This window comes from Vidua macroura, chromosome 1 (assembly GCF_024509145.1).
Source record: "Vidua macroura isolate BioBank_ID:100142 chromosome 1, ASM2450914v1, whole genome shotgun sequence".
In the NCBI taxonomy this organism is placed as follows: domain Eukaryota; kingdom Metazoa; phylum Chordata; class Aves; order Passeriformes; family Viduidae; genus Vidua; species Vidua macroura.
In genome coordinates this window covers 122,215,560-122,237,583 of record NC_071571.1, presented here as the reverse complement: position 1 = coordinate 122,237,583, position 22,024 = coordinate 122,215,560, and the positions used below count along the sequence as shown (strand labels likewise).

Here is a 22,024-nt window from a genome sequence, read left to right as displayed (position 1 = left end):
TCTGCCCGCCCCCTATAAAACGCCATGTGCCCCTTTATTCGCCGCCATCTTGTCCACGTGGCACTAGGGAACGCTCTCTGCTCTGCACCACAGCACCACGCGGCAATAAACCTTCTCCAGCCGACCGCAAGGACAGGGTGTGCCTCCTTCGCCTCTTTACCTCCTCCCAGCGTCGGTTACACAACGCGGCAGCCCACGCGGAGGCTCAGCGCTAGAGCCTCCGAACCAGCGGCAGCTCCAGACTCCCGGGTGATACGCTGAGCCTAGCCGAGCTCCCCGAGCTGCCCGGGACTGGGAAAAAGAACGCAATGCTGCAAGTAAGAGCAAAATGGTAGTTTTTGCCTGTATTCTTTTGAAGGTAAGGATGTGTTGGAGGTCACTTCATCTTGAGGTCAAAATGGTAAGTAGGTAGCTCTGTAGCTCACACCAACATGAAGACTGTAAACATTTGCATAGAAGGTTGCAACATTCATAAAACCCCTTGTTAACTTTGACTGTCTGACAGAAAAAAGCCATTTACAGTCTTCTCTCTAGTATAGAAATCCTGTAGAGCCACCCAAAGTGTGATAAAGCTTGTCAAACCACTCCAGGGAGCCACATAGTTTCCTTTTTAGTCAGACTTCAGGCTCTCCAGACTATCCAACAGTGCATCAGCTGTTGCAGAAATCTTTCCCTGACACTGTGCTGCTGCAGCAGCACTATAGACCTGAGGTTCGCTGCTGTTGGCAGCTTTCATTTTCCATTTAATTTTTATTTAATAATAATTCAGTCCTATTAACAACCAAGCTGTCTCCTTGCCTTAGGAGTCAAGGAGAAGTTGGGATTGCCTTGTGCTATGTTTTGTCTATGTCCTCCACAGAGCCATGTATTACTCATTCAGGGGATCCGTTTAATCCCACTGCTTTAACTGAGCTGTGCAGGGCAGTATTGGGCTTATGCTTTTAAATATGTATAAAGAAGCTGAACACCATTTTTATAATTTTTTTTGATTCAGTTCCTCACTGAGTGCCTGTTGATTTCAATAGAGTAGTAGAAGTGATTAATCTGGTTTTTGTGTACCATAAGTCCTATTCTGTAAACAAATAAACATCTGTTTCAGGAAAGTGCTCAGTGCTCACCACTTGTTTTATCAAGAAAGTTTTAAAGAGAATGTGAATTGATTTGTAAGGAGGTCAAGAAACCAAGTAACAAAACAAAGAAACAGGTTTTTTTCTTCCTTTAAAGTTTTGCAGAAATGCTTGCTGAAAATATCCACTTTAAGAAATTGGGGGGTTTTATCTCTAGAAAAACTGCAGCAAAAATTGCTTAAGGCCTTGTTCTTTGCAGCACAATCAGATGCTGCCTGTGGCATAACTTCCAAAGTTCCAAAATGATTTTCTTTTCCCCATAAACAATCAAGTCTCATTTTGTTTGAAGCATTTTATATCCTGTGCTAAAGAACTCATCTCATGCACACATTTAAACATGTACACACAGGAATGTGCTGGGAGATTTTTTTTTTTTTTCTCTCTGAGGCCAAAAAAAGGCAATGGTGGAGACTAAGTCTGAAGTCTCTTGATGCCAGTGATGGAGATTCAAAAGTTACTGGATAATCTCTGAGTCTCTGTATGAACATCTTAGATCAACTGAAAATGTGTCAAGACCTGTAATGTTTCCTAGAAACTTTAAAACCTCTGTGGATTAGGAAAACCATTCCCACAGCTTACTTGTCCCCATGGGCAAACACTGTCATCTCAAAATTGTATAACATATGGGACATTGCAAACACTCTAGAGGCTCTAGGCTATTTCCTTCTAACAGTGTAATTTGGACATCATGGCTATTAGATGATTATTTTGATTTCATTCCTAGCTTTACCTTCATCATCAATCTTTGCAGAATAAGAAAATGAGACAGATCAGTTTTATACTTATCAGCTGATGCCCCTATAATTTTAGAAGATAGTTAATTTTGACACACTCTATTCCAGAAATTACATCCAGTCATAAAACATGGTTTTCTGTTAAGCCTGAGAAAAAATAAATAAGAGAGAAAAAAGAAAATAATTCTGCTAATAGTTTTGATAATATTTCCCAGTAGTTAGCATGTGAGAAATAGAAATGAGAATTGGCAATCATGATACAATAATGATTGCAAACATAGCCCAGTGTTGAACTTCAGGTCAAGTAGGATTACAGAAATGAAGGAAAAAACAAGTAGGCTAAGAAACATACAACAAAATTTACCTACTAAAATTATACCCAAGTAGGAAAAAGCTGCTGTGTGTGATCGTGTTTGTAAAACCGATGCACTACCTTTCTCAAGCAAACAGATAATTATATTTTTCAATTCCAAATGCTCTGATCACTTACCCTGGGAGAAAATGTTTGTTGGAACTTGCTGCATTTCTAACAGACTTTTAATTATCCTACTGGGATGCAATTTACAGCCCACCTTTTAGGGTGAGTCTTGGAGGTGCAGTTCCCATTAACATTAATGATATGTGCATGCTGTGGAGATAGCTATAATCCCTTTGTAGATTAAACACTTGGTGCTGTCAAACATTTTACTAATGCTGTACAACTGAAGGCATTCAAAATGGGTGTAGGGCTTTCTTTTTTTTTCCATATGAGTGATTGCAGTATTTTTAATTGTTTTGGATGAACAAAAAGATCTCTCCAAGACTGATGTTGTCTTCCAGAAGGAATAGTTATGAATGGGTAGCCTGGTTAATGTAGGTGTTCAGAATCTCCAAAAGTCACATCAAAGAGTATCTACACTATATTCTCATTGGAGCTAATAAAGTTTAAGTGTATAAAAGCATAAAAATTTGAATTTTTCAATTTAATTTAATTTTACTATCAGATTGCTGGTGGCCCATTCTGTATTGATACACATTCAGTCAGCAGGAGGACAGTTCTGTGAGTTTCATGAGTGGTGGATAAAGCTGGAATGCGATCCCTTGAGAAAAGAAATTGCTCTGCTTTCTGAGATACAAGCTTCTCTGTGCACTAAGTGCAGTATATCTAGTTTTGCTCTCCAAGGATATAGTGCTAGCTGAACACAAAAATTATGTAAAAAATTTCAACATCAAATTTGTAGACATGCTCTGCTGGTCTACAATCAAATTAATGCACAGATAATTGTACAAAGAATTGATAAACATGTCTCAGACAGAGAGGCCTAACTGCAGGCATCCTCTGCCCTAGAGACCTCTGCTTTGTAGCTAAGCCAATATTGGAAGCCAGAGGGAGATAGAAATACAACTGTAGTACTCACACATTCAAGCTAGATAGCAAAATCAGACATTTAAGAGAAAGATACAAACAAATCAAGACACAATGTAGCTCTAAAGTTAACAAGCTTTTTATATATTATTCAGTTTAACCTTTTTATATATTATTCAGTTACACGTCTGACATGTACATTTAAACTAAGGGATACTGAGATAGATTCAAGGCCATGGATAAGTGGGTATCCCTGGTGGGAAAAGCCCTCACAGTTGTAGGCACTGGCTGTTCTGCTTCATTTGCTACAGGCAAAGCTGAGCTGACTCCTCTTGAGTTCAGTGCTCTACCTGCCCTTATCATACATTCACCCCAGCAGAATATAAAGCCTAGCCACATTGATGAGCCCTGTCTTCTTCCAACAATGCAGTGATAGTAACTAAGTCCAGACTTTCCTCATAAGCAGGGGGAGTCCAGGAGTCAGTTGCTACCATCTTAGAATCCATCTGAAGCATCCTTGAAGGAGATGAATTGTCACATTTGCATCCAAATTGCCACCTGCTGGCGTGTGATATAAAGAATAAAAGTTTCAAAAATGGCACAATAATAAATTTGTCTTGGGAAGAGTTTGGCTCAGGCTGCATAAACTATTTGTGCTCTTTAGCACTGTTCAATGTTTTATGAACCATCTGTACATTCTGGGTAATCTCCATTTTAGGTGACAAAGATGTACCCAGGATGCATCTACATCAGGCCAGGCTTGATGCTGTTATTACTGAAGTAAGAGCAAAAATACATGAACCCATCCTGAGTTCAAAGTCTGAATTGGAGCCAAATTCAACACCTCAGTAGAAAAAGATTATTTCTCACTCTTTGTCCCTAGTTGGCACTTTCACTTCCTCACCTCTACCTGCTGCCATTTGGGAAGAAGGCTCCTCCAAATAACTTTGATTTGAAAAAGCCTTTTGAAAAAAAGGAGAGCACATGCAGGTATTACATATCAGGAAGAAACCCAGATTATTTAAAAGCTATTTTATGAAGTGCATAGCACTCCAAAAATTTCTGAGCATGTGAATTAGGCAAAACATGAAAAGGCAGATCTCTGTGTAAAATAACATATTTCCATGTAAATTACATGGAGTGATGCCAGCTCAGACTTGGGATTGACCTCTTATTTAAATATTACATTATTTGTTTTTAAAGCAATGCACAGGGTTTTGTGAGTGGAGCTGCAAAGCACTCAAGAATATTTACATTGCGGCAGGAGGGACTTTTGATTCTGTGATCACTGCCCCTGCCTGCACTCCAAGTTAGTGTTTCTATAAATAAGGATATAGCCCAAAAGAAAGAAGCACAGAATAGTCCTCTCAGTGAGGTAATCCACTCTCAGGCCCTTCATGTGCATTCCCCCTGTGAGTCCAGGAGAGGCCACTTACCTCTGCAAGGACAGCCTTTAAAGAAGGGGATGGGAGTGTACCAGCTGAAAAGTCATTCAGGGCCTCTGCAGAAATTTTTTTCCCAAGCCAGCTGGCTGCCTTCAGCTGAATTGCCCACATGTCACAAACCCATCAGGTGCTGCAAGGGCAGTGAGTGCCCATGGCTGTTGAGACAGTGCCTGGACATGCCACAGACAGAAGCAGCCAAGTGGAGAAGGTGGTAGGAGGCAGCCTGGTGGGCAATGCAGTCCGAAGGACACCTGCAGGGAATTTCCTGAAAGAAGTCTTGAAATATTGGTGGTAATGGAGGGATCTTCCTACACTAGATCTTCCTCTTGATGCAAGCCTGCAAGGTTAACTGTTTATTGCCTGATGAGGCTCATTTTAACCACATGCACATACTGTGGTTCTGTGGCAGCTTAGTGGAAGGCTATTGCTATGAAGACAGGTTTGAGCACAAGAAAACCGTGGTAACAACTGGACTAACTGCATTATTTCTGAGCTTCTCTCTACTACTGAGACACCTACACATCCCTGAGGACTTCAGGTCCTGGCCCTGGTACTTTCAGGCAGAAAAGGATACTCCAATCCTGTGGTATTGAATGACCAGAGTTGGCTGTGGCAGATCTAAAGCAGTTACCCCAGCCAAGCCAAGCTCTGAGGCTCATCCCCTTGCCCTCTCTTCTCTCTCCATGCAGCCCTGTCCCATTTTGGCTGAAGATCACCAGTGTATTACAGCAGGTTTGATAGTTATGCTGCTGGTAGGATCCAAGGATGGAAGGCTGAAAATACAGCTGGACGCATGAAAACACAACTACTGGGATTACTGTAGGATCTGGTGACTTGTCCATTATTTCTGGTCTCTAAACTAAAGTTCTTTCTGCAGAGGTCAGTGCATTGAATGGAATATTTTAGGGACTCAACCTGAAAAATGTTGCAAATGCCTGCTACTTGCAAAGTAGAGCTACTTTAACTGCAAGGGAATTATCTGCCTCTGCAAGGGAATTATCTGGTGAAGTGTTAAAAGCTTGCATTGCACTGGTGACAGATTATGGGAGATAATATTTTTTTCTCTCTTTCTGAAATTCTTGGTTTCTTTTGATGAAAATACTATCAGGACCCATTTCATATATGCAGCTAGGACAGGTTCTAAATTTGACGTGTCTTGCTTTTCTGGTCACCCTAGTGCTGGATAAACTTTCACAGGTGTGTTTAAAAACCTGAGTAATAGCTATCTTAAAAAAAAATGCAAGTCTGTACATTGGAGTGACTTATTTTGGTAGATTTTATGGGTCTTTTTGGTAAATAGATATGCTTCTTTTTAATTAGGCAAAATCAAAGAATGCAGTAGTATTTGGAGTATAGGAGGCACTTGGTTCTTTGGATGAACTCTTAATTTCCTGTGGATTTCTCCTCTGATTCCCATTATGGATAATACTTCCATACAGATAAGCTCTACCCTGGTAATGGAGCCCTCATCACATTAGAGGAATTTAATTACTGACTAGTGTGTGACTGGGCTTTGGGCAATCATGAAGAAAATGGTAAAGACTGAGCTTGATTTGAAATTCTGAATGGAACTGATATGGCTGGGCTTCACATTTTGTCTCTCAGCTGAGACTGTTGCATATGAAGGAGTATTTTCTATTTTTTCCAGGCTGAATTAGTGGGTCACAAATGCTTGCTGCACCTTTACCTGCTTGGTGCACACAGGTGTGTGGACACATAAGGGTAGATCTCAGTGCAGCTAATCTGTCTACAATGCAAGGACTTTAAAATCTCTTAGAGCTGATTAGATGAGTTACAAAGAGGTGCCTTATCAAACATCACATTTGCCTAAGTCATCATCTGACTGAAAAGTATAATTCGTTCAACAAGATATGCATGGAATTTGTATGGAAAAAAAATCAGAATGATCTAGATTCTAGCTGTGTGTGGTTTAGAGTACTCCTCTGCAGCTTGAGAGACAAAATCTGCCCTGTGCACTGACACAACTTTATTCACTTACATGAAGTGACATGGCTGTAACTAATTGGACTAAGCAGGCAAACTTTCACTGCACACAGCCAAAGATAAACTGGCTCCAAATATTTCTCCCTGAAAATAATTTCACGGTACCTAGCCTCATTTTAGTCTGAACAATACATTTCTGTCTCCAGACACTAAAAATAGTTCACGTACTAATTAAAAAAAAACAAGCTGTGACAGAAAACAATAAAGGCAAGGAAATGGGAGAGCATTTTTACATAGCCAGCAGCTTTCCTGGCACCATTTCTAGCTATGAAGAGGGTTATTAGCAAGCCCAGAATTATATAAACAATTCCCTCTGCCAGCCAGTGTACATCAGAATCATCATTTATTTTCAAATTATTCAAGTCAGCAGAATTCATCTTTTCATCAGTCCAGTGGAAAGATTGGCAGAGGTTCTCAAAAGTGGGATTATGATAAGAAAAAAATTACTCTTTCTCTCAACAGTTCAGTGCCCTAATTTCATAAACTCATAGTTATTCCTGCTTTCTTCATTGACAGAAATATGTGTTTTATTCCTGCTAGCAAAGCATGCTCATCAGCTGCAGGAGTGGGAGCTGCATTCTTCTCTGCAAAATGCACCATCATCAAAATCATCCAATAACTCCAAGATGAAGAATCTTTGCTACTGGATGTGATAAATGAGAAAGAAAGAAACTGACTGAACTGACTGAGTTTTGGACTATGCTAATACTGATTATAGTTTTAAACAGCAGGGAAAATCTGATCTGGATTTAATGAGAAATAAACAGTCTTAGCTGTTTTGCATGAATTTTAATAGTGAATTTGAGGATGAGCTATTCGTGTCTTTGGCTTTATATGCTGACAAAAAAGGAGCTGATTGGGCTGATGTTTTCTCTAGATGTGGCAGAATAATGAGGCTGCTCAGAGGTAGTGCATGGAGAGGCAGGTGACTGCAGCATGCAGCTCAGAGTGAGGGAGCTGAGCCTCGGAGCCCTCCGGCACACTGGGAGGCCCCAGCTCAGTAAATCCTTCAGGACTGCACAACCTGGAACAAGTGAACAGTCCTGTGGTGGTGTTACTATGTGCCTTGGGTTATGCAAGTGCTTAAGTGTTTTGCTGGATAAGTGCCCTAATCTCTCAGTATCTTTTTATCCTGTCTTTAAAACGGTAATAACTATTCCTACATCAGGAAGGAAAATAATTTATTTAGTCGTGATTGCAGAAAAGAGGAGGTATGTAAATACTAAAGAAGATAACCCTGAAGCAGGGGAAACATGAAAGTGTGTGGAATAACATCCTGGGATGCTTATTTGGTAAGAGGCAGTTCTGTTTCGGAAAGTGTTAAATCGCCACCCTCTCATACTCTGGCTGATCATGTGCTTTTAAAATGTAAAACTACCTGGAAAACCCTGCAAGGAGATAGCTAACAAACAGGAGTCAAGTGGACTGTGTTCCTTGCACATTATGAATAGATGCCTTCACATCTCAGCAAAGCCTTTGAAAGCACAAGTGTCCTATTTGGCCTGAAGAGCCAGAACAGATTGTCTGAATAACAGGCTAACTTTCCAGGATCAGGAGCTTAAAAACACACCACTGGTTCTTCAAAAAGAGCCAGGTACCCAGCATGTTCCCTTATGAGTGACTCCTGGGGGAATATTGTTCTCAAAATTACTAAGACAAATGAAAGCTGGAACATCAGTAACACTTCTAGATTATACAGCATTTAGAATTAAGATTAAATAAAAACTAACATAAGGAAATGTACTTATTAATGCAATACTACTATTCCATAAGCCAGAGGCTGTTAATTCAGACAGGAGATGTAGCTGTAACCTGATAGAGCAAGGGGAATGTTCTACCATGTGCATCAGCTGAGCCAGTGTCATCTTTAACTGCTGCTGGTGGAGAGAGTCCCGCAGCCTTTTGCCCATTCTGCCCTGGGTTACCTCCCCTTCTTCATGCTGGCTCAGGTGCTCCATTTCCTTTTGGCTCCTTGAATCTGAAAATGAGAAATTCAGGGGAAAAGACAGAACAAGGGTATCTTCCAGTCCTTACATGCTTAGGTTGGACACACAGATTTGCCTTTTTTGCATGGAAGTTCAACAGCAGCTCTCTATTCACCACACTTCTTGGACATTTCTTCAATAACATACAGGGAGGATGAAGGCCTTTAAAAATCAGCTAAAAATATCCTGATAGATAGTTCTTCTGTATTTCCATTAACCTCTCCAATTCAAGCAATTTTGTGCATCATTACCAACTCCAACCAAAATCAATGGTTGTAATTGAGATACAGCAAGCCAATGCATCTCCCATGACCCATGACAGGCTTGTACCTGACAGGACTGCCAAGGCAAAGTGGATGCACAGCAAATGACCTCCCTCAAATACAGCCAGGCATTCAGCCTGCTCTCTTAGGGGTGATTCAGTGGAGAACAAGGTAGTCACTCAAATAGCATAGTGCTTTCTATATAACATCATGGGCCATGAAACTATAGAAACCCTGTTTCACGTATCCTCTACTGTGTTTCTATACTGGTTGATCATTAGCAAAGACAAAATACTCCTCATTTCTCTTACATACAAAATGTTGTTATTGCTTTAAGCTGTCAGCTACACTAGTAAACACTGTGATTTGGTTATCCACTTTAGCAGGGATTATTTCTTATCAGGAGAAAGTCTACTTTTCCAGAACAAGGGGAACAAAGGCCACATATGACAAATCAAGTTGTAGCTCACTGTGGGGCTCTTGGGAAGCATGGCCCCGTGTAGCAGGATAGAGACAGCCTGTAGCCTTTGTAGTTACATCAGTCACCATGTTGTCTCAATATAAAATGCAAGCAGGTTGGTTTCAGAAGGGTATTTCTCTCAAATAAATAAAGCTGTGTGCAAACATGAGTCTGAAAGAAAAAGAAATGCCCTGTGGGATTTTTGAAGTCCCCTCAGTTTTATGCCATTGGATTAACCTCCTAGCAGCAAAGAAAAATTAGCTCTATTTGTGCAAGTTTGGACCTTCCAGAGAGTTTGCTTGTGAGGAGGTGTGGTCATGTGGAATGCTGCTGGCTGACAGACAATATATTTGAAAAAAGACTTTGAAGTTGAGTTGAATAGACCTTACATCAGGTACTCAGAATCACTGCAGTTGTAAGTTCAACTTGAAAAAATAAGAAAGGTATCTTAGTATCAAACATATATTTTGTACCTAGTCTGAAGCTTTTCCCACTTGCAGGTGCTTTCAGTCTTCTACCTACTGTTATGGGTAGATATGTGCCACAGGAATGGATGGAGAGTAAAAGCTTGGCTCTGCTTTACATTCTTTATATAGAGAAAGCATAAACAATCATGGTAAATAATCCTACTGGTAAGCATGATAAATAACAGAGACCAACTCTCATTGTAATTTACTGTTGGAACACACTTGGCTCGTTTTGTATTTGTGGTATTTTAAACCAGGGAGAACTCCATGTAAGGCAATGGGGACACTTGGATTGGAAATAAAACAATGGAATAAAACTCATTGGAACCGTACACATGTTTGAAAAATTAGTTGAAAAGAAATGTTCACAGTCTTGGTTTCTTTTCCCCTCTTACCATATTATACTACAGTTACATGTTCTAGTTTGGGAATCTGAATTTAGAGGTTCCAAAGCTAAAATAGGGCAGAAATGGAGAAAAAAATGGCTGACAACTTGAGCTCGATCATGGTTTTCAAAATCTCAGAGCCAACAACAACACCTGTTTTTGAGAGGACTACAATACAGTCCTTAGATTTCTGCTCACCTCTGGGATTAAGAAGTATTTTGGCATGAAGTGCACATGTGGAACAGATGCCTGATGACCTCTGCTCCATGCAATGCTCTTCTGTGGCTTACAAGAAAGAACAAGGACTCTGCATGTTCGCTAAGCTTACCTACGTATAAGTTTTAAATCTCTGCTTTTCTTGTAAAGTTATTTGCATGACAAAAAGATAACCAACAACAGGTACTTTGCAACACCTACTTTCTATGCACCATCTCATGTCACACTGGAAAGAAATCTCTGCCTATTTTGATGGAATTGCCTGTGAGGGTTTCTACGCTGAGTCATTGCCGAGAGCACATCACTGTGTTTCTTTGCCCTTCTTAGTTACCTAGTGCTACTCCTAATAGAAAGGAATTAACTAAAAGAAAAAACCCAAAGTATTTGCTGGAACAAACTGGGTGAGCTTGTTCTTTTTTTTAAATTAAGATTTTTTTTTTCCTGGTTGCTCTAAAGAATCTGCTTTACTATGTCCAGTAGAAATTATAACGTTTTTCATTTGTATTCTGTTTTCTTTTACTAGACTATTGCAGACATATTTTCTTGTTTTTTTCTGTAAACATATCCACTAAGAGAAAGCCCCTCTTTGACCTGTTCTGGACTCATCCAAGTTTTATTGACTCATCCTTTCAGCATAAGTCATCTGCACACGATTTATCCACCTACAAAGATAGTTTCTAGTACTATTTGCTAATATTTTGCCTCTCAGGTGAAGCACAAGAATACAATAAAGGAAAGGGAAACATAAAGACGCATTCCTTCTCTCACACTGCTTTTACCAAGGCAGGCTGCAAGTCTTGTTCTCCTCTCGCCCACCACAAGAACTCCCCCAACATTTGCTATTCAGGGGTTCAAGTTTTAGGCTGGCAGAATGCCAGTAAATTCATTAGTGGCACACTGGGTAACAGAACAGACCCAGTCCTCAGGGATTTAAACAACATTTTAACAGTAATGTTTGATGGCTAGAAGAAATTAAACTCTGTCTGGCCTGAGCTGTCTCAGGGGGTCCAAGTACCCACACGTAGTAGATAATATAATAAACTGTTACCTCCCCTCATAGGCAGCTTTGGGAGACCAGATGTCTCTTGCTTTAGTAGCTATCTGCAAATTGAAGTGTGCAAAGCTAACATATTTTTGCAGTCACCTCACTACTTACTTTTGGGATTTGACTTTTGGCTAAAATTATCAGGTTCCATTAATCCTGAAAACCTCTTAGCACTGAAGTGAAGTGAAAACCAGAATCCAAACCAAGAGGTTTGGAGGTAACTAAGAAGTTACTTGGGAATCCACCTCACTTTTCTTGTGCACCTGCAAGTACAGCTTCTTTTGTTTGTTCTGGAAACAAACAATAACAACAAAAAAAGCACAAAAATGAAAAACGTAATACACACAAACACTGTGTAGGACATGCCCTGAGATGAGAAAGCACCTGTTCCAATAAACCATGGCTAGTGGCACCTGGTCATTCCCACCCACGGCTGTGTGGTGATGGCCGGGGATGCTCTGGGACAGCTTTGGGGGTCACTGTGATGTCAGTCACCACTGTACACGGTGTGGCTGGGCCGTTCACAGCTGTGCAGGACACTGCTGGTTGGGACGTGCAGATCAGTCCTGTGCAGGACACGGCTGCGTGACACCACCGTGAAGGACGCTGCCCTGTGGCTCATCACTGCATGGGGCACTGCTGTTGTTCAGGGCGTGGCTCTGTGGGAGGCACATCACCAGGCATTGCTGTGGGGGGGTCACTGAGTGTGGGACACTGCTGAGGGGGACATTGCTGTAAGGGTCGTCACTTAGACGACCTGCTTTGAGGAGGTCATTGAAGGTCATCACCGTGTAAGTCCCTGCAGTGTGGGACATGGTTCCTGCTGTGCAGGACATCCTGATACAGAACATCTCTGTGTGGGACATCGCCAGCTGTCCTGCCATGCGGATCCCGCGGGAAACACCCAACCTCTGGCAGGACACCCCCGGGGACACGTACCTGCCCCAGCTGCCGCTGCCCTCGCACCCCGAAGCTTTGCCGCGGCAGCTGTGCCGCTGCCCGACCGGGCAGGGCAGGGCAGGGCCGGGCCGCCCCCCGCCCCCGCCGGGCTCCCGCCCAGCCCGCCCCGCTCCGCTCCGCCGGGGGCTGGCGGCGGCCGCAGCGCGCAGCAGTGGCGGGGCTCGCACGTCGGGGCGGTGCGGCGGTGGCCGGTGTGGCAGTGGCCGGTGTGGCAGTGGCCGGTGTGGCGGTGGCCGGTGTGGCAGTGGCCGGTGCGGCGGTGGCCGGCGTGGCGGTGATGGGCGGCACGGCGCTGTCGGGAGCGCTGTGGCTGGGGCTGCTGTGGGCCGGGAGCGGAGCCGGGGGCAGCTGCCAAGGAAAGTGTTGCCAGGGCCGGGATGCCGCCTGCGTCGGTGAGGGATGGAGGGAGGGAGGTGGCTACGGGACCTGCTACTGCGACGGAGGCTGCCGGCGAGCCGGAGACTGCTGCCACGACCACGGCCAGGTGTGCCCGGGTAGGTGCGTCCGCCCCCGGCCCCGGCGAGCGGGGCGCGGCGGAGGGCGGCAGGCGGGACCCCGCGTCCTCGGCCCTCTGTCCGGGGACGGGAGCTGCCTGCCGGGGCTTCGCGGCGTGGAGGTTTCGCTGGGTTCGTGCGGGCACGGGCTCAGGGCGGCGAGAAGGGCAGATTCCTCCCTCCCCAGCCCCGCGGCGAGGGCATGAGCCAGGCTGGGGCAGCGGCAGGCTCGCTCAGGGAGACAGACTTTTCTCTCACTAGAGAGAAAAGGTTTCCGGATCAGCTGTGGTACAGTGACAGTCTGAAGTTATTTTACCTCTAAAATATTATGTTACTTACTTTTCACTCAGGCAAGTCCCAAACACGGATTGATTGCATGGGGCATGTCCGATTGCAGAGACAGCAGGGAGATTAATTTAGCACCGTCTGTGTCTCTCAGCTGATTCTTCACATCCTGACAAATAAAATTCAATGAAATAATTGGGGAAGTCCCCACTGTGAGGTTTTGTCTGGGAGCATGAATCTGCAGGAATTTTTACTGTGAAGGCAAAGGCTTAAAAATAAACGTAGGAGCATGAGTGAGAGGGTCCTCTGCCAGCCCTCGGGGGATGGCAAGGCTTCCCAGTGAGCAATGGCAAGGAGGGAAAAGTAGCCCAGCTCTACCAAACTGAGTATTTGCTTCGTAGGTATTCACAGTGCCTCTTTCTGTGGGATTTCTACCCTTTGCAGTCTTCACCATTTGACTGACCTCTCTGTGCCTGGGATGCAGGACACAGACCTTGCTTTGCAGGTGCAGTACTAATATTTGGTCAGCTTAATGTCTCTTCCTAGCTGGCTGGATGCACGCCAGCAAGTCATGAGCCTCTGCTGCACAGTGCTGCGAATTAGGGTGTATTTAGCAGGCTCAGTGCCATGCTGACATAGCCACATAGCTTTGGGACCCAAGTTGGCTTATATCTGCCCGGATTGGGAAGGTGGAGTTCAACTCTCAGATCGTGTAGACCCACCCTAAAGGATGTAAAAACTGCACAGAAGAACTCAGCAGAGCAGAACTGTGACCCCAGGCTTCTAGAAGGAACATGGTCAGCTCTCCCACAGTTAAATAATCTCCTCAGAGTAACAGAAGGGAAAAAAATGCACCACGAAGTCAGACAGAAGGTAGCATTTTTGAAATTAGCATTTTAAAAATAGATGGTTCTTTCATTCAGGAAAGTCAGTAGAGGAAGAACTGGCAAGATGCTTGTCATACAGCCACAGCATATTGCATCTTTTTAGTAAATCAAATAATTTTTAATATTCAAACATAAAAGGAGAGATCTAATAAACATGCATAGTGTTAGCATGAAAACAGAGCTGAAATCCTTCAAAAAGAAGCTCAAGATTGTGCTTGAGAAGTTCTAGTTTAAACACTTTCATTACCATGACTTCTGGGGTGACTTCTGGCACCTGATGATCCCTGCTGTTATCAAGATGGTATTTTTTTGTCTTGGGCTCAGTGGTGATTGCCTCAAAAGGCATTGCATGTCTACAATGCACACCACTCTTGTACCCTGTGTGGGCAGTGGGTGCCCTAGATCCAGTCAGGAAAATGGACTTTCAGTGGAGCTTCCCTGTCTCACTGTCTCTCCTGCATCAGAGCTGGAATTTGCCAGTCTTTGGTGGCCCAGTTCAGGAAGCTAAACACACAGGAAACTATTTCTGTTTTCTCTATTGCCTGTTTCTGCCTGGTTTGACTCCCTGCACTGCCTCGCTGCCCTGCTGTTGTGCGAGTACCAATGCAAACACAGAGGGAGCAGCACATTTTGCATTCATGGGTGTAGCATGGGAAGGCAAAATTTTGGCACCCTGGCAAGGTGGTCCTAGAATTCACACATCCAAAATTCTAAATTTACAAGAAGTTGTTCTTTTAAAGGCAAATGATCATATATACTCTCTATGGCAAGTAGTCATTTACTTGGATTCTGTATAAACAGAAATTCTAAATAGTTCCACTGGAAGTTTTTTTTTCAATTTACACAAGTATGGCTGAAAATTTTAGAGTCTTTTTTGTTCCTATTGGATGTTGAGGTCTCCCCACTGAGTCTTGCTAAAATGTTTAATGACACTAGGGGTGTTCACTGGCATAGTTCACTGTTTCGAATGTAGAGTTCAAAACTTTAAGGTGAAGAAAGGTGATCAATAGTTCTCATGCTACTGCTTGTTTGTCAGCCTGTTCACAACTCATGATTTCAGTACCTGCAGAAATGACATTTCATCCTTTGAGGAAAGTGTGAAGTGCCTCAACTGTAAGTAATCAAGAGATGCTAGGATGGAAGAGATGTTAGGAATCACCCAAAAACAATGCTCCACAATAAAAGAAACCACTAAAAGAATGAACATCCTAAAGCTGCCAGTGGCAGGGTTAAATTCTGTGATGTCTAAAAATCATTGTAGGTTTGGTACTTTATAAATAGATGGCTCAGCAGAAGTTTGTGGACTGCTGAACCCAAGTTCAAGAGTTTTTAAATAAATTTCTTATAGTTCTAACACTGAAGAATATTTTTGAATAAATGAAGAATATTTTTGAAGAATATTTTTGTACATAGCATTTTAAACAAGAACTACTGTCGAATGAGAAAGCCTGAGAAAAGAATCAGCTTGCCATTTGAATCAAAGTGGTTACTCTGGGAAAATCTAGAGATCCTTATATATTACAATATATGTTGTACAACAAACATACTACAATCCTCTGTTTTTCTTTTTCCAGAGATGGGAAAAAATTAAATAGAGTTTCACTCAGAAATAAGGATCTATGTTTCATAGTGCTGCAAATGGAAGACAAAACCAAAGTTTTGGCTACTTGAGCTGTCTTTCATAAGATAGCAATGTAATTTTTCTCTGTTTTTTTTTTTTTTTTTTTTTTTTAATTTCAAGTGTTGCGTTAGCTGCCACATTTTGGTAGGTACCTGAGGACAAATCCCTTCCTTCAGTTTCCTTTGACTTGCATCCTCCTCATTGTTTCAATGAATCATCATTTAACATCGTTGTGTTAATCAAGCTGAGCAAATAGCAACACAGAATGGGATCCATAAAGATGTAGATATGGGTCCCTGATACTTCTTTTTGTGTGTCAAGTGATGGCACCATTCCTTTTATGTCAGCTCATGGATCCAGTCTCTGTCATGCTGAGGAATTTGACATCTTTCTAACAAGGCACAAAATCGATCTACTGTCCCTTAATAGTTTTTGGGTACTGACTGCAACAGTGACATTATTATCCCACTGCCTAAATTCCATTCTTGCAACACAATATTCTTATTTTTCCACATGACTAGGGCAATTCATCCTTATTCTAAATCTTGAAAACCGTAAAATTACCATGTATTTCTGCAGATGACCAATATTTAACTGTCAGCTTGGTTTGATTCCAGTAAGATATGAAGTCATCACTTTATTTGCTATGCACTTAGTCCCTTTGGGAGTTTCTTAATGGAAAATTTGATGTTAGACTTGATGTTATCTGCATATCAAGGTGCTAATATGGGATTAAAGTTCTGTGGAAATTTTTATTTATGCAGGTCATTCATACAGCCAGCTTGGAAGAGAATATTAGATAAGGAAACAGGCTAGATAGACACTTACTATCCTTTGGTTACTTGGGTAGAACTAAGATGTGTGATCAGCCATTGAAGTCTGAGCTTGTACCATAAAATCTAGTGGAGTCAAGGACTGTGTTTGGACCCTGCAGTCAGGTGGCAAAGACTGTGAGGTCCATACTGCATTTAGCACTTGTCCTGGCTATCTCATGGTGGGGTCTAAGACATTTTAACTATGACTGGTTTTCTTTTCTAGTTCACAGTTCTTGGAACAAAAGTTCTTGGGGCTGTACTGCAACGTGTCAGTGTGGTGCCTTCACAGCCACAGAGGTTGTGTCATGTACTTTGGGGTACCTGGATGTGTCTGACGGCAGTGCCTGGTGGTGCAGTGTGAGGTGTCTGCATGTGGCAAAGGGGGGTTTTTCTGCAATTTTCTAGTACTCTTCTACAAATTATACTCAGGAGCTGTCTGGGAAAGTGTTTATCAGCAAGTAGAAGAAAAAAACAGGATTCTAATTGTTGAGCAAGATGGACAACTGGTGGCCCAATACTCAGGCAACCCTGTGGTTCTGTTTCAGTGGAATTCCTTAGGGCGTGGGATGCAGCATCCTCAGCCACAATACACCTGGTGCTGTCAGGGCACTCAAAAGTGAGCGAGTTTGGTCAGAACAGCTGGTGCACAGTGAGAACAGAGGAAGGGAATTTTAGTGAAGTGGTAAGGACATCTGCCAAGTAGCCTCTTTCAGAGGTTTTTTCTGCTTTATTATATTGGTAGTAGTCCAAGAAATTAGAGATGTAATGACAGAGCAAACACTGCAATTTCTATGTTTTATGAGAAGAGTCACAAACCCCAAGGAGGTTATCACATTCTATTCTCTCTTCCCAATGTCTTGTACTGGCAGAATCCCAGAGGGCATAAAATATTTTCCTGAAAGACTAATTCGGTCCCATCCCTTTCCTTCAACAGTGATACAAGGATGTAACTAGGGGTTAAGCTGTAAAGCTTCTTGGGGATTTAAATTGTAATCCAGAAACGCAGAAAAAAAATAGAAAGCATATGATATGTTCTATTACAAGCTAATGAGAAATAGTACACCTGAGAAATTAAAATTTTTATTTCACTAGATAATGAGAAGCATGACCCAAAACAATCCAGAACCAATTTAAGACAGCCCACTTAAGGTAGCCCATTTAAGCTGATAATGTGTCTTTTGTACCATTCTCTAACCTGGAGCGCCTACTGGGTGGCGTCCAGGAAAGAAGGCTACTTGGAATGGATGACTAGTCAGATTAAATGTCCTTGTAGGGCACAAATTGAGGACGACTTGTGTAGGGAAATGATTGCTTATCCTCAGAGAATTCTTCCACTTGATGGATGCCCATGTGTGAGACATTTTTCTTATCTGCTCTTTCATGCTCCTCCTGCCACGGCTGTGCAGATTTGAAGCTCCCAGGTGGAGGGATTGTTTGTTCCATCAGTGAGCATCCAGAGATCATCGTAATCCAACTCCTGAGGGCTCAGCCTGCAGTGAAGCTTTGAAAAGCTGTAGTATTCATTCTAACTGCTAGGGAAAGGGAAAATTTTAGGTTATACAGTTTTCGAAAACAGGGACTTGGTGTTCCTGGAGATGAGGCTGAGGAAAGCAGTTTCATGGAGATGTAAAATGGCTGTGTGTTCTTTACAGTAAAGTTCTTTACTTTAATGGAAGAATAAAGGGAAGACTTCTGTGTTATGTAGCTTCTCACTCAGAAATAATGTATCTATCACCTGTTTTTGTATTCTGGGAATGACACTGCAAAACCTTTTTTTCCCTGCCTGAGAGAAATGCAGTTCCTTATGATTCAAAGTTTACTTTAAAAATAATGGTACTTTCCCCAGAATTTTTGGCTAAGTTCAGAGGACGTTTGTGATCCATGAGAACTGAAATTCAAATATCCAGTGGACTGTTCTGTAGTTGGAAATGAGCAGGACCTGTGTTAAAACAGGACCTGTGTTAAAAAGTTGTGGCACTGGATACAGTTCAGTGTTGAAGAAAAAGGAGCTAGAAATTGATCTGAAGGGAATCAATTGTGCTACTGCTTAATGTTCCAGCCTTTAAACAAAATCTAGTGGTGCAGGAACTGCCAAGGAAGGACAGACCAGTCTGATGTAGATAATCCATGAACTAGTCTTCTTTGAGGCTAATGCTTTATGCTTCAGAAGAGGGTACAGAAGAACCCCACAGCTGTAGTGAAAAGTTTTGATGAGGGGCTCTTTCTTTGTGGACAAGGGATGGAATAGGGACCCAAGCATTGCAGGCAGGTTTGAATTTTCAATTTGAGTGTGCAAAATCCTGGAAGAACGTTCAAACCCATATAAATAAAATAAGAAAAGAGAAAGTAAAAAAAACCCAAACCAAACAAAAAGCCCCTCAATATAATCTTGTTATCTCAAGCTTCTGAAAGCAATTAGGATAAAACAGAATTCTTGACTACTAATAATGTTTTCATACTGCTTTGCAGCTATTCCCTGTGTTGTGGGGGAGTGGAGTCATTGGAGTGGCTGTGCAGAACAATGTCATCCTGGGTTGCGGATCCGTAGGCGCTATGTTCAGCAGGAACCTAAAAATGGTGGGGAGCCATGTCCAGCTCTGGAGGAGAAGGCTGGCTGCCTGGAATACCTGACTTACCAGGGGGAGGACTGCGGCCATGAACATGGTACTCTCAATTTCATCTCTGCTGTATATTGTGTCCATCACGGCCATCATAAATTTTACTGATGTCAATGAACAGCAAAAAACCAAGCATCTATCTGCAGTTAGCTGGTTAAAATTTTAATTGAGAACTTTACATTCTACTGCCATAGTACTTTTTATTCAATAATTTGTTTTCCTACTCTGGCATTTCTTAATTTTCTATTAAGCAAACAATTAAGCTGCTTGCATTCCTTCAGTTAGATGCAAGTATCAAATTATCTCCATGCGAAGTTAGAACACAAATTCAGTATGAAACAGGAAACAGTACTCCTTGTGGGATTCCAGTACATCCTATTTCCTCACTGTCTAGATGGTATGCGTTATTAGATATTTTTGTTCTGAATAAAGAGAGAGCTTAGCTGTAGGGAATGGGTTGAGGTCCAATGTTGCCAACATTTTATCACTTTTTCGGTAAAGTGAGCCAGCATTGCCATCCACAAGCTCCTGATTCATTCACCCACTGTTACAGTAATTGAAATATGACTCAGCTGTGCCTTGCTGTTTTACCATAACTGTTTTTTTCCCTCAGTCCCTGCTTTCATAACTACCTCTGAATACGGTAAAGAAAGAAAAAGACGAGCAGCATCTTCTCTCTGGCCTTCAGACAAAGAAGCAGCAGGGTAATCTATTTATCATATGTATGTGGGTCATCTTGTTCAGTAGAAAACAGCTGTATACAGAGAAAGATGTAATTAAATTTGCAATAATTAAACAATAAACTATAGCTTGTACTGGTTTTCTCTCCCGCAGTTTATTTGCATGTTCTAGATATTGTTTATTACTTGCTAATTGTCCTGAATTAGACACTGGGATCATGGCAAATCTGATGATAGCTGCTTTTGAAAGCCAGCAGTAAACAATGCTAAAACAAAGCTGAATGTAAGTGTAAGTCTGAGAAATTAGATGTAGGTCTCTGAACAATATGGGCTGAATGGGATTGGTGTCAAGAGACCTTTTTTTTGAACTATTTGACACAAACGGTAAGAAATTTTGTTTAGTTACCAGTAGAGATGGTAATGAAGTTTAAATTAGTCTATTACTGGGTCTGTAATGCTCATAATGCTTTGTCCTGTGCTATTTTTCCTAGAACAATAAAACTCATTGATATTCTTAAAGTCTCTTTTCCATTTTCTTTCAGCAGCATAGAAGAAAAAATATGGGTTACTGAGATCTGTTTTTCAAAATAATTTAATACAGAACACTACCAGAAAGTGAGATTATACATAAAACACTGGACTGGGGCATAGAATGAGAAATAGTTTACATAACGTTTTTAAGAATCCACTGATTGGGTTAGGGTCAGAAAGAGATTTGTTAGCAATGATAAGGTCTAACTTGCATTTCACAAACACCACACCATATGTAAGTCCATCCAAAGGGCCTACTTAGTTCATGCTTTATCTCTCATAATTTGGTTCTTTTCCTTCTGAGTAGATACTGCGTGGAGTTCAGGACGGAATCCCTTTCCCAGCACTGTGCTTTGGAGACGCGTCCGTACGCACGCTGGATGCAGTACCTGCGCGAGGGACACACGGTGTGCGTCGCCTGCCAGCCCCCAGCCATGAGCACGGCCACGCAGCGCTGCTCTGGAGACGGCCACAACGCACACGGGTAAACCAAAACCCAGCACAGCAGTTTATACTTCTCAAAATCTCATTAAAAGCTGTATTTATTGTACCTAAAAACTGGAACAGCTCAAATTGTTTGTAGAGGTCAGAAGGTTTTATCCTTTCACTTGACACAGAAATTGCTTTTGAAACCTAGATAAAATTGGGAAGTCATTTCAATATAAGAGTTTAATGCTTTATTCACTATTGTGAAGAAGTGATGGAATATGTGTAGTGGAAGAGGACTTTTTACAGCTATGGGCACTTTTACTTAAAAAGGGTATTTCCTGCCATAGTCCAAATCTGATTGCAGATTTAACAGTGGTGGATTGGTCCTCCCCTCAAGCATATATACCTGGTTTTTAGAAAAGTAATTGTGAAAGTAGATATTTATTATTCAGAACTGATTTTTATTTGATCCATACATTTATTAATATGCATACTACTTAATACCTGTGCAACCTGCTACTCAACCTACCATCCTGGATATTCCACTTAGGAATATGTTTGCTCCAGAAAGCATTTTAAAAGCTGAATGAATTTAATAAAGTCTTACATGAAACAAATACAATCTTCTGGCATTTTATACAACACAATCCAGTAATACTAAATACACAGCTTTTACTCTTCTAATTTTATATTTATTGTCTCATTTCAGAGATAAAATCTTACACTGGGAAGCAATTGGCAACTCTCAGTGCCAAGGAACCTGGAAGAAAATCCGGCAACTGGAACACTGTTCCTGTCCCCTGGTGCATAGTTTCATTTTTACATAAAATTTAAAATTGCAACAAAAAGACTAAGAAAATTAACACCAATGCCAAGAAACCTATATATTTCTGCTGCATTTTCTGGAGCCTTAACAAATTTTAAAGGAGTCAGGACTTTGGCAGAATCATTTCAAGAAATTCTCTCTGCCTTAATACAAAATGCAAAGACTGATCTCTGTATTAGAACACTAGAAGCATGTTACCCTGTTTCTCTTTTGGAATTAAAGTGCTAATGTTTCTAACCATAGTAGTTGCTTTCCTTAAGTTCTCCATCTTTACTGGCCATAGCCCTGTCTACAGGCACTGCTCCTACTCAGTAGTGAGCCAGCCAAATATTTTCAAGTCTGAAAATAGTTACTGTCAACATTTAAGAGCAAGGGTGAATAAAAATGAAGTTTTTGAAAGC

At 41.7% G+C, this 22,024-nt stretch overlaps 1 protein-coding gene and 1 long non-coding RNA gene across 2 annotated transcripts; both read left to right on the top strand.

Moving 5' to 3' along the window:
* Window positions 1-2: 2 nt before the first annotated feature.
* LOC128812860 (uncharacterized) lies at window positions 3-7,397 on the top strand. The gene is made up of 3 exons (XR_008438856.1): window positions 3-317; window positions 5,341-5,530; window positions 7,172-7,397. It is a non-coding gene; the product is annotated as an uncharacterized LOC128812860 (long non-coding RNA).
* Window positions 7,398-12,645: 5,248 nt separating this feature from the next.
* On the top strand, window positions 12,646-21,624 carry SBSPON (somatomedin B and thrombospondin type 1 domain containing). The gene is made up of 5 exons (XM_053989068.1): window positions 12,646-12,931; window positions 19,009-19,203; window positions 19,771-19,861; window positions 20,676-20,852; window positions 21,507-21,624. The coding sequence occupies exons 1-5, from the start codon at window positions 12,715-12,717 to the stop codon at window positions 21,622-21,624; spliced, it is 798 nt and encodes a 265-aa protein (XP_053845043.1). The 5' UTR covers window positions 12,646-12,714.
* Window positions 21,625-22,024: the final 400 nt, after the last annotated feature.